Raw genomic sequence first — 12,794 nt, forward strand, 5'->3', positions numbered from 1 at the left:
TTTTTTTCCCCCTTATCAAAACCGACGACTCTAGTCACCAACACTGAGAGGCCTCAGCCACCCTCTCCCTCGAGCTTCATTCACTCTGGAAGCACTCGCTTCCCGCCCTCCTGGCGCGTGCAGTCACAGCCTCAAAATCACCACCCACCCTCGCACGCGCCGTGGGCTCTTCTCCCCGCGCCCAAAGGTCTCCCGCCCGGGCCTTCAGGGGCAGGTCCAGTCGGGGTCTCTCACGCAGAGCTTCCCGCCGGCGCGCGGACCCTCAGGCTGTGGCCCCGCCCACCCGGGCCGACCACGCCCCCGCCTCCTAGGCCCGACCCTCCCCACAGCGCTCGAAGGCCCCGGCCCCCTCACTCTCACTCGCACAGCCCTACCCAGCGCCAGGTTACAAGCCCCACACAGCCTTCAGGACTCTCTCACTGCACCGCCCCCAAAACCACCGTCCCCGCCCACAAAGCCCCACCCTGCCGCACATAGGCCCCGCCCATACAGAGCTCTTCCACCTGCCCTCGCGGGCGCCTCACAGTCGGTCACACACCAGACCCACACGCCCTCAAGGGCTTGACCTTCATCTTCTCGCGAGCTGGCGCTCACTACACAGTCCTACCCACAGGTCGCCACGGAACCCTCCCTCGGGTTAGGGAGAGGCGCCCCGGATGGGCTCACGAGGCCGCGCCCACACAGGCCACGCCCACACAGGCCGCGCCCACACCGGACCTGCCGGCAGGTCACGCCCACCTAGGGCACCCGGCCGCTCGTCCTGCTCCCTGGCTGACCACGTGCGCCCTCTCCTTGAGACAGGGGTCCTCACACGCCCCTCACAGCTCTCGTGCTGGTACACACACTCGCCCTTGTGCCGGAGCCCGCGGACCGCAGGTGCCCCCCACAGGCCCGGATCCCGGGCAACCCTCCCGCCCCTCACTCCCGTGCCCAGGAGCCCAGCGGCGGCTCCCCCGGGCTCACCTTCGCTGCAGAACTTGCCGCCGAAGCCCGTGTGGCTGCAGTCGCAGCCCACCTCGCCGGGGGCCAGCACGGTGCAGAGGCCGCCGTTGGCACAGGGGTTGCGCGCGGGGGCGCACAGGGGGTCGGCGGCAGCGCCGCGCAGGCCCTGGCTGCCCAGCAGCGCGGGGGGCCGCTCGCCCAGCTTCAGGTTGGCCAGGAGGCCGCGGAAGGGCGGCTCGTACTTGACGGTGCTGAGCGTGAGCGCCGAGAGTCGCACGTCGGGTGGGATGCCTCCCACGAACAGGTCGCTGGCCACCTGCATCTCGCGCCGCTTCGAGCGCACCTCGGCGGCGCGGGCCTCGCCGTCCACCGACAGGGCGGTGCGGCGCGCGTCGCGGGTCAGCAGCACCATGTGCCAGCGGTCGTCGGCCACCGGCGTGTCCAGCTGCAGCGTGGCGGGCTCAGCGCAGGAGAGCGTGAAGCGCAACCGCAGGCGCCCGTCCACCAGCAGTAGCTCCAGGAAGTCGCAGTCGCCGCCGTCGTCCAGGTAGAGCAGCAGCGCGCGCGTGGCGTTGGTGCGTAGGCTGAAGCTGAGCTCGCCGCTGCTCGCCGCGCCGGCCCAGCGCGCGTAGCGCGCCCACTGCCCGGGGCCGCCGCCAAACTCCAGGCCGCCCGCACCTGCCGCGAGCGTCAGCAGCAGCAGCAGCGGCAGCGACGGCGGCCGCCACCGGTTTCCGGGCGCCATGCCTCCGGCGGCCCCGGCCCCGCCCGGCCCCCGGCCCCGCTCAGGCTTCAGACCCGCGGGCGCATGGGGCAGGGAGGGGGCCGGGCGCCCCCCGCGCCGAGCGGGGCTCCTTCGCCGGCTCACAGTGCCATGGACCCGGCCGCAGGGCGAGACGCGCAGAGGCCCAGATGCCGGCTTCCCCCGAGCGGCGGCAGAGGCGCCCCTCCCCCGTTGCGGGCTCCGACAGAAGATGGGGGAGGGAGGCCTGCGGGGAAACGGAGAGGAAAGGGTTACTGAGGAGCTCGCAGGAGGGGACGCGTCGTCGGTGTCTGGCTCCCCGTTCACACTCGCAGAAGCCCAACTGTTTCCCTTTAGAACTGGAGGAGCCACCTTGACCTGGAGAGGGCCTCACCACCAGGATGGGAATACAAGGGGCCCAGTATTTGGGGGTGGGGGAAGGGGCGGAGATAACACTCTCTAGGGGCATCATCTAGGGTTTAAGAGGTAGACAGGTAGGGAGGTGACACCTTACAGTCCACTAAGAGCCCAGTCCAGATGTCCTCACCCTCGCCTCCCATCAGGACCAGGGCCAGCTCCTGTGGGCGAGGCCTAGAGACTCCTCCAGCTGCTGACCACAGCCCCTTCCTCTTTGAGCCACCCAACCTCTGTGCATGGTCCCACTACCTGCCATGGGCTCTCTCTCATCAGTTCCTAATGCTGGATAATGAAGCTGCTAAATAATTCATTGGGATTAATTAAATGCCAATTCATCGATGGTATCCCTGGGTAACCTGGCTGGGAAGGAGGCAAGGGAGAGAAGCCAGCCAGGACCCATACTTCCAGGTCCCAAGCCCTCTCCTTCCATGCAAGGACTCAGGCACCTGATTCTGTGTCTACAATTACCCCAAAACCACACTCACCCCCTTTCTGGGACCCAACCCCCTGCTCACCAGCCCAGGTCCTTCCTGAACCTAAATGTCTGTCGCCATCAAGCTTCAGCTCCCAGTCTTCAGCCTGGGACCTAGGCTGATACTTGGGCCTTCACTTCACCCCTGGGTTCCAGCCTCCTACCCATCCAGGGCTGGGGGAGCCACCAGGAGGCAGGCAGCCTAATTTGCATAAAATTGTCTTTCTGAAATGATTACCCTTGTAACTGGCTGTCAGAGAGCAATTTATACCCCACAACGGGGAGGGGAATTTGCATCTCGTTAAACTCCAAGTCGTAATTATTTATATCCAACAACCCTCCTGAATATTGCATTGATTTTATTTTGGGGAGGGAGGAAGGGAAAGAGGTGGGGTGAAGTCTGAGAGAGAAGCAGAGAAAGGCCAGAGTTTAGGAAGAGACAGAGAAAGATTGAAGGGGTAGGGGGAGAGGAAAAAGAAATCGCATGGAAGAGAATAATAATGGATGAGACAGAAGGTCTGATGGGGAGAAAAAAGAGCAAGAAGATAGAGAAAATTAAATTCCAAATTCCAACAGCATTTATCAACACCCTGGATGCTGAGCAGTTTTACAAATGTCATTTTACTTAATCAGTCTGAGAGGTCCCATTATTCCCATTAACCACTAGGGAATCCGACATATTAAAGTCTAGAGACTTGCCCAAGGCCGCACAGCCAGTCAGAGGGGAACTGAGACTTAGATCCATGTGTCTCTGACTCCAGCATGACAAAAGGTAGGGCAGCCACAGGTGTAGTTCAGAGAGGTGTGAGCCAAAAGAAGAGAAGACGGATCCTTGGATAGGGAGAAGGTTGGATGGAGGTGTTTCCTCCCTCCATGGGAGGAAGCTAGGGGTATGAAGGGAGAGAGAGAGCTAAGGCCCCCCCTAAAAAATCAGGTGAAAGGTGAGCAGAGAGTTGGGGGACAGGATGGTTGGAGTGATATGCATGCAGAAAGAAGATGGGGCAGAGAAGGCCTCAGGAGGCTGGCAGTAGAGTGTGAGGAGTCACCTCCAAGAGACCCTCAAATCCAGCTCTCAGGTCCTTCCATCTGGCTCCTCTGACTCCCCCTCCCCAACCCTACAGCCTCCAAGAGGGTCTATACAGTCCTGCCCCAGCCCCCCTCCAAGGGCTGCCCCTTCCCAGGCAAGAAGGGAGGCAGTCCAGGCAGGCAACCCCCTCTGTCTCCAAACACTGTCGCTGGTTATATATAGCTTTGCCACTGCCTCTCCTCATTGGGTAATAGAGATAATTAACATGCGCGGGCTAATTAGCCAATCAAATTAAATGCAGCACCTGCTCCCAGCCTGATTGACGCCCTTACCCCCCCAACACACACACACACACCCTCACCCCAGTCCAGGGCAGGGGAAAGGGACCCTCAGGCTTGGGGGAGGGAAAGACCAAACCCCCTCTTCTTCAGAGGAGCAGCCAGAGATCCCCCAGAAGAGGCGCACCTCCAGACGCCAGAGAATGGCATCCTCCCACCGCCCCCGCCCCCCCCCCCGCCCCGCCCGCAACAGGGTCTCAGTCTAGCCTGGCCTCTCTCCCAGCCCCCACCCCACTTCCGGACACTATTTTGGGGATGGAATTAATTAGCTATCGATTTCTGCTGGCAGAAGGAATAGGATTTCGTGCTCCTGTCCAGTCACCCCTCGGCCGGGGGAAAAGGAGGGGGATTCGTCCCCGGCGCCGCCCCTCCTCTCCCCGACCCAGTGCCTCTGTCTGCTCACATCCCCCACCCTCTGCAGGGAGGGTCCCTGCTGACAGAGCCTAGGGGCAGGGTCTCCCTGGTTCAGGAAGTTGGCGGAGGGCAGACAGTGAAGGATGGCGGAGGAGGCCTCCAGGGGCTGGAAGGCAGCTGCCCGGGTCCTAAAGATGAGAGGAATTTTACCTGTTTGGGGGATGGAAGTGGCGGTGGCAAAGTGATTAAGAGTCCAGAAGATGACTCTAGGGGTCTTTGTGTGCCCAGATGTGGAGGGAGAGTGTGGCAAGGGAGCGGGTGCTGTGGGCAGGCAGGTGCCTGGCAGCGGCTGTGGGGGCAGAACCCGGGCTTCTGCGGTGACCCCGGGAGGGGCCGGGGCAGGGGCCGGGCCTGCGGCCCCTCAAGGCTCATTACTCATTCTCCCCACAGCCCGCAGCTCTGCAGCACGGACCAGCCTGGCTCAGCGCCGGGGCCCAAGGGCTGCAGGGCTGGCCGGGAGGAAGCCCCCACCCTCCCTGTGTCCTCTCTCCAGAGACCACTGGGGCAGCTTCAGGCTTGCCAGGCAAAGATAACCCCAAGAGAAGCGTGAGCTAAGTGGACACCTGAGTCCTTCCACCCCACCCCACCCTAGAGCACCCAGGAAACCTGCTGCTCTTCACCACCCCTGTGCCCTCCTTTCAGCCTCCTCCAGTCCAGGACCAAGCTTCTTCCTCCCCAGACACAGGGGCTTCCTGCTAACCTAGGATGTTCCGTCCTTCCTCAACTCCTGGCATGCAGCTCTGCTCCCCGTGGGCCAGGGCCTTGCACAGCTACGTCAAGTAAACGGTCCCTGGAGTTGAGCACGGCCCCTCCCCCACGCTCATGCCTCGCAGTAGAAGCCCCCCGGCACCCGCAGTGTCCAGGCTCTGCTCCCCAAGATCTATGCTTCTCCAGTGCCCACTGCCAGCGTGGAGACACTGGCCGAAGCAGCCTTGGGATATCCTGCCTGCCGAGTGACATCAGAGTAGCGTACACTGCCAGCCACTGCTGGCCCAGGGCCACTGCTCCTCCAAGGAACAGACCTCTCCCCTGCCATCAGGGATTCTTCCCCCAAGTCAGCTCCTTAGCACCCCCTACCCACGGATGGACTCTGCAGCCTTGAGTCAGCGGTGATAGGAGCTAGACGGGGTGGGGGTGGGGTGACTCAGCGGCTCTCAGGACCTCAGCCCACCCTCAGTCCCACGGAATCCTGTCCCACAGATTCTTTCTGGGCCCTGACAGCCTCCCCCTCATCTTCCCACGACTAGACCAGTGCCAGCATGACATCTGGGCTGTGACTCTGGGGCTTTCCAGTGCTCATCAGGTGCCAGGCTGGATCACCACAGCATTGTCTTATATATCCTCCCGTGCTAGGAGGCAGTTTGTCACCCCAGGCTTGCAGACAGGGACCCTGAGCTTCAAATGACGGATTCATTTCCCCAAGTTCAAGAGCAGGTGAGGGTCAGCTGGCTCCAACACCTGTGGCCTTTCTTCTGCCCTGCTCCGGCCACAAGCCACAGGGCGGTGTCAGGCTCAGAGAGCTCACCCTTCTCTGACCTGACCTTCGCTGGGGCCTTGCCCTCTTCAGACAACCCAGACTGAGTCTGCCCCGGGGGGCACCAAAAGACAGACCGCAGAGCTCGAAGAGTTCATCCCTCAAGTCCCAAAGAGGAGCAACGACAGCCCTAGGGCCATGGAGGAGAGCAAGACTAAAATGAAGGTCGCTGGACTTCCATTCTAAACGCTTCCCATGTACCCACTATTCCACTCCTGGGCCTTCCAGTCTGACCAAAGTCCTCCGCCCCCACACCAGGAGCACAGACTGAATGATCGGATGTGAATTTCAGGGTTAGATTGCTCACATCCACTCCGGCAGAGCCCCTGTCTGGAGGTCTTCTCCAGGCATCCACTGGGTCCCGTCTCTGATGTCTACACCACAGACACACACACACACACACACACACCTCCAGCCATGGGAACGCCAGCCTCTCTCTGGCTCTCCTCTCTCTCGCGCCAGCTGGGAGTGTGACAGCAGGGGCCTCCCCCAGGCATCAGAGAGGAAGAGCTGGGTTTACACACATTCTGGTGGCCCCAGAAGGCAGCCTGTGGACAGGTGGGAGAGTGTGTGTTATGGGGAGGGAATTTTTGGCTCAAGCTAAAGAGAAACTTGCCGGCAATCTAGGGCAGCCAACAGTGGAGTAGGCTGCCTCCGGTCGGGGGGAGGGGTGAGTTCCCCGTCCGTGGAGGTGTGTGAGCTGAGGAAGGATGACTACCGCTCAGAGGTGTTCAGCGGGGGGCTCCTGAATCACAGGGGAGGGGGCATCAGACAGCTCCAGCTCTGAGGGCCCTTTCAGTGGTAGAAGGTGTTTTTTGGAGGGTCCTCTCTCCTCCCCAAAACCTCAGGCAAGATCAGTAAGCAAAGAATAAGTCCCAACCCTGCTTCCTGCTCCCTCCTTCCAGCCCTGATGACCTAGAAGTGACAAGGGAAGACCTCCGGCAAGTCCGTGTTCAGACGCATCTCCGCAGGGGGCAAAAGCAAAACCGAGAAAGTGCAGGGATTAGAGGCACTGACTCAGGAGCCTGGGTTCATGCCAGCTCTACTTCCTTCTAAGCTGTGTGACCTCGGACAAGTTGCTTAGCTTCTCTGGGCCTCAGTTTCCTTATGTGTAAAATAGAAATATTAGTTGTGTTTTCAAAAGTGAATTGATATATGTAAAGCACTTGAAACAGTGCCTCATAGACTAACATGGAGAAGTATGTGTTGTATTAATAATCACTTTAAAAACTCATCTCAGCATTTTACAGTGTGCAAAGCTCCATGTGTTTCTTGCTTCCTTTGATTCTCATAGCGGGATGAGAGAAGTAAGCAAGGCGGACCTTATAACTGCGCCCCTTTCACAAATGGGGAAACTGACACTCAGGAGACAAGAAGGGGCCTCTGAGTGGCCATCTCTATGGGACAGGATTCTGTGGGGGAAGAGAGGGTGGAGATCCTGAGGGCAGCTGAGTCACCCCTACCCGCCCCCAGCTCCCATCCCCACTGGCTCAAGGCTGCAGTCCACCTGTGGGTAAGTAGGTGCTAGGGCACTGACCAAAGGCAGACTCCACAAGGTCACACAGCTTGTCGGGGCAGAGCTGAGACTAGGATTTTGTCCCCTGGACCCTCTCCCACACTGCCAGGCACTTCTTCCTACCGAGGAAGGTGGGAAAGAGATGAATGGGTCTGGAGACTAGCGGAGGTTCCAGAGCAGCGCAGCTGGGAGTGGGGGGTGTGTGTGCGAGGGTCCCCCTGAGCAGGGGTTCATGTTCATGGAGAGAAGCCTGAAAGGGTCTGGGCACCAGAGTGGCAGCTCATGACGTGCATGACGAGGCAGCTGCCAGGTGTGTGGGGTTGAGGAGATGGGTGGGCTGGGGAATGAGGTGCAAATGAATGACTCGATGCACTGGGGGCCGGAGCGAGGGTGTTTGAGGTAGGCGGTGAAAGGCGTGAGCTCACCCCGGTGCCCACCCCGTGCTGTGCACAGCTGAGGGATGATGCCCCGGGTGCATACATCCCAGTAATTCAGAGGGGACAGACGGCTTCCAGGGGTGGCCTTGTGAGGAAGCAGGAGATGCCTGGGAACATTCCTGACAGCACCCATGACAGGTCTATGTGCGCACGTGGAAGGTCGTGATGAACATGGAAATAGCTGCCGTTTACTGGAGGCAGGACGAACACATCAGACAAAGTTCACAGAGTGCTTAACACAGGGCCAGGCTCATGGCAGGGACAGTGTACCTACTCCAAAACTTTGGAGATACCACAGGTTCAGTTCCAGACCACCACAATAAAGTGAATATTGCAATAAAGGAAGTCACACAAATTTTTTGTTTCCCAGTCATACTGTACGGTAGCCTATGATCCTATAGTCCCATGTGTGACAGTATCGTGTCTAAAAAAGCAGTGTACATACCTTCATTTTTAAATACTTTATTGCTAAAATACGCTAACCGTCATCTGACAATGAAGGGTTGCCACAAACCTTCACTTTGCAAAAAACAATTATCTGTGAAGCGCAATAAAACAAAGAATGCCTGTGAATACAGTCATTGTTATCATTATTGTCATCATGATCATCTGGCCTACTCCTCGAAAGAACCCCATGAGGTAGATGCGGACCCCCCCATTTTATAGATGAGGAAACTGAGGCTCACAGACGGGCAGAGCTGAGACCAGACGGCCTCTCTCTGACCCCACCCCACCGTGGCAGCAGCAGAGAGGGCTCTGGAAGGATCAAGGTGTTGTGCACGTGCCAGATTGTTTGCTGAATGAGTCTCTGAGGGCTGCAGCCCTGCGGGTGTGGACAGGCCCAGGCCAGGGGCTGCCTGGGCAGATGGAGCAGCAGGGTAGGTGCAGCGGGCTCACACTCAGGTGTCAGGTGCGGTGTCCCCACAGCGGGCTGAGAATGAATGGATAGTTTGGCACCAGGCAGGGGTAGGGCCCCACGTGTGAGGATTAGTGCTGGGGGCGGGGGGCCTAGAAATGGGAAGGATCTGAGGAAGACAGGTGTGGCTGAGCACCAGGTCAGACCTAAAGGGGCTGTGGTCCCGCGCATGAAAGCCTGGGGCAAAGTGCTTAGGACCCAAGAGAGAACGTGGTACTTAATGATGGGAGGGGGGCGCTCTATGAGGAGAGGGGGTGTCTCAGGAGTGAAGGTCTGTCGGGAGACTACAGGTGTGTCTGAGACAGTGGTGCCTGGTTGGATGGAGCGGGGGCTGCGTGCATCCAAGGGTGAGAGCTGACAGCATGGCCCTGGGGCTCTGGGGGCTCGTGGGGGCCCCGAGGGTGTCACAGGAGAGCAGGGCACCCGGGGGCGGTCTCTGAGGCAGGCAGCGAGGTGGCTGTCTCTCTGGGCGGGGAGTGTAGGTGTAGGTGGTGTGCTGCTAGGAGGCGTATTGTGTACGCAGGTGTGTGTGCCTGTGTAGGTGTGTGTCTGGGTGGGTGTCACCGAGCATACATATCCGTGTCAAACTGTCTGTATCACTGGCAAGGGTGGGCAGGAGCGGGTAGCTGGATAGAGACTGGGGGCCTGGAGGGGAAAGAGATCACCACCATCCCCTCTAGAACCCAGCCCCCTCCTCTCAGGAACCCAGAGTGCGGACTCAGCCCAGGTTGAGAAACCAGCAGAGGCCCGGGCTCCCGGGGAGAACTCCCCAGCCACGCTGTGACCGCCCGCCTGGCCTCTGCCTGCCAGTCAGTCCTGCCCACCCCTGTGGATCGGAGGCCACAATGGACCTGAGAACACCTCCTCTAGCAGGAATGAAGGAACCTCTCCAGCCAGACCCTTCTTCCCCGGCCCCTAGAAAGATCCAGCCCAGCCTCGGATTCCAGCATTCCTGGAGGCAGGAGGAGTTAGGGACCTGAGTGGCCAAAGCCCCACAAAACAGACGGCCTTACGGTGAACAGATCAGCCGACCTCCCTCCTCTCTTTCCTCCTCTCTCCTCCTCTCTTTCTACTTCTCTGGCAGAAGATAGAGAATGCAAGGCCCAGGAGTCTACCCTGCCCCGAAAGGAATACTTAGACACTGGCAAGGTGGACAAGAGGGAGGGGCAGAAATGAATGACCCCACCCCACAGCACAGAAAAAGGCAGAAGTGTTTGGAAGCCTCAAGGCAGTCAAGAGAACTGGAGACCCGAGACCCACACCCTAAGACGGATTTCATCTCTCCTGGTCTGGACAGCTTCCCCCTTCACCTCCAGTCACCAATAGAGTCCCCTCCCAGCCCTTGCTGGTTCAAGGAGGCACCGAATTCCTTCACCCGGGATTCAGGTGGGGGTGGACAGTAGAGAAGACAACAGCCCCCCCAAAGCCAGTTTAGCCTCCAAGGGCTCATCAAGGCTTCAAGGGCTCAAACCCCAGCCCAAAGAACCCAGGGCAGAGAGATGGCTCCTTGACTGGGGAGAAGGCTGGGACGTGAGGAATGGTCCCCTCCTCTTTGGGGGTGGGAAGCAAGCCCAGGGCCCTGCAGCTTCCTCTCCCTGCAGCACTCTCTGCCCATAACCCTTTCGCCGCCCCCAGCGCGTTCCCACCCCAGCACAGCCCCCTCCTACTGATTTCCCAGTCTCCCTGTCTCATCACCCCCAACCTTCCCCCGCAAGCTTCCGCTCCTATCCCTCAGGCCCCCCATCTCTCCCGGCTCTCCACCAGCACATACCCATCTCTGCCTGGAGCACCTTGGCCCCTTCCCCTCTGGTCCCTCGCAATAACCTCCTCTCCCCTTGGCTCCCATCCCCCAGGAAAGCCTGGTCCTCTGTGGTGCCCCCCAGTATGGAGCTCTTGGCCTGGCCCTGTGCTCCCTGCCTTTCCACTTCTCTCCTTTCCCCTCTCCAGCCCCCTCTCTTTTCCCCAGGAAGGCCAGTTCCTCGCTGATCTCTCCCCTGCAGACCCTTCAGAGCACAACAGCTCCCCATTCCCTCTGGACGAGCACTGCTTCCAGCCCCTGGGGCTAGAGCATAGGCTGGGGACCCCCCCTTCAGAGCCTCCCTCACAAGCCCTCCGGATGCACCGCCTTCTGGCTCCATTCCTTCTTCAGTGACCATCTCTCCCACCCCCTCCATTCACCCCAGCTCGGGGCCAGTGCCCCTTCTACAGGGAGCCTCCTATCCCCAACCCCCCCAGCCGCTTAGCCGCCTCGCTGTCACCCAGCCAGCCCTCTCAGCGCGGCAGCGCCCCCGCCCCCCAATCCATCCTCCCTGCCTCCCCCGCCCCTCCAATCGTTCCCCTCCCCCGATCGGCTCCCGCCCCCCGCCCGTCTCCGCCGCAGCCTCCCCCCAACCCGTACCTGGTTCTGGGGGCGCCAAGAGGAGGGTGGGGATCAGAACCCCGGGGCCGCCCCGTCTCCGGCGGTTGGCAGAACCAGGGCCAGCAGCGTCGGCCGCCTCGCGCCTCTCTCGCTCCCCGCCACGTCCCCGCCCGCCTGCCGGTCCACCCGCCCCGCCGCGGTGCCGCTCAGAGGAGGACGCTCCGCGAGTCAGGGCGGCTGCTCCCGCCGCCGCATCCCTGCAACACCGACTGACGGCAGCATCAGCACCAGTGCCCGCCCCCCGGGCGCGCGCATTGGATCACGCCGCGCTAACGGACGAGCGGCGCAGCCAATGCGAAGGCGCAGAGGCCGCCGGTGCCCGCCGCTGCTCCACAGGCCCACCTCCTTCCCCCGCGAGGGACCCAGGCGTTCCAGTCTCAGGGCATCCGAGTTCTTTCCCGCTTCTCGAGGTCCTTAGCCCTGGCGCCTGGGCCCCGAAACCGAGCAGACAACCGAAACCAGCCCCAATGACTTTTCCAGAAACCCAATCTCCCTAGCCTCTTGCCCTGGGGTCCCGCAACCCCCGGCCGGCCGGACCGCGTGGCAGCACCCGGGGCTGGGGCGAGCCGAAGGGGAAGCCGTGGGCCCAGACTTCGGGCACCGAGGGAGCAGGACCTTCGCGGGGCCCGGGCCGCAGCGCCCTCTGCTGGCCACGCCTAGCGTCGGGCCCGGGTTGCCCGGAGCCTACGGAAGCGGGACCCCGCCCGCGCCTGTAAGGTGCCTTTCCCAGCCCTTGCCTGGCTTCTGCCTCTTACTGCCCAAGGGCCCCCTGGCTGCCCCTAGAAGTGAGGAGGGAAGGTTTTTCCTGGGAAAGGGACAGAGGCGCGGTGGGGGAGGGAAAGGCAGAGATGGGGTCGGGGTAGATCTAGGGGGTTGGGGTTTCCCAGCCCTGCCTCATGGGAATCCCAGCGTTTGAAGCCTGATTCCTAGTCCTGCCTGGAGCTCTGGACTAGCAGCAGGTTGAGGGGCAGGGCCGTGGATGCACACAGCCTTGAACACTGAAGGGAAGCTGGCAGCAGCTCCCTTCAACCAGAACTCTGAAACCAGAAGTTTCAGAGTGAACGTGGTGCTGGAGTGAAGGTTTTCCCCGTGAGGGCGTCAGCATCATTGCATGGGTATGAATGTGGAAGAAAGGGGACCCCTCATTCACTCAGCCAACCCATGGTGGACCCTGGCACCCAGCATGTGTATCACAAAGTTGGACACTGGGTTTCTGAATGAGGCAGAGCGTGTGTGTGTGTGTGTGTGTGTGTGTGTGTGTGAGTGACCATTCTGCCAGCTCACTCCATGACCCTGATTTCTGTTGCAGGGTCTGTGATCTGCACAGCCAGTGCTAGGTGGCACTTCCTTAGCCAGAGGCTACACGCGAGAACACTCACATTCGACCACTAATGCAAGCACGGGCACTCGGAGGCGTACTCATGGCCATGCACCCCATCCATATGTGTATAGAATTTCCCAAAGGGATACACAGGGACACCTACCGAAATGCCCCGTCCCCATGGTACAACACCCACAGGAAACACATGCTTGCTCAAGAACACACACAAACTTGTGCACACAGAGGCCTGGGGCAAGTGCATGCCTAGGGGAACAGGTGTACACAGAGGACCTTCCCGC

At 60.6% G+C, this 12,794-nt stretch overlaps 1 protein-coding gene across 30 annotated transcripts in view; it reads right to left on the reverse strand.

Annotated features, from left to right (window-relative positions):
• Positions 1-11,384, reverse strand: part of NRXN2 (neurexin 2) — a 108,756-nt gene extending 97,372 nt beyond the window's left edge. For 17 of the 30 annotated variants that reach the window (XM_070457580.1, XM_070457571.1, XM_070457570.1 and 14 more), the window contains exons 1-2: positions 11,154-11,383; positions 964-1,931 (exon numbers count right to left, since the gene is read on the reverse strand). In XM_070457580.1, the coding sequence (XP_070313681.1) occupies positions 964-1,687 (724 nt within the window). In that variant the 5' untranslated portion in view covers positions 1,688-1,931; positions 11,154-11,383. Of the gene's footprint in view, positions 1-963; positions 1,932-11,153 lie in introns of all 30 variants that reach the window. The other 13 variants (XM_070457587.1, XM_070457588.1, XM_070457590.1 and 10 more) reach the window with 2 other exon arrangements.
• Between the last annotated feature and the right edge of the window lie 1,410 nt (positions 11,385-12,794).

Source organism: Odocoileus virginianus, chromosome 28, assembly GCF_023699985.2.
Source record: "Odocoileus virginianus isolate 20LAN1187 ecotype Illinois chromosome 28, Ovbor_1.2, whole genome shotgun sequence".
NCBI classification, from domain to species: domain Eukaryota; kingdom Metazoa; phylum Chordata; class Mammalia; order Artiodactyla; family Cervidae; genus Odocoileus; species Odocoileus virginianus.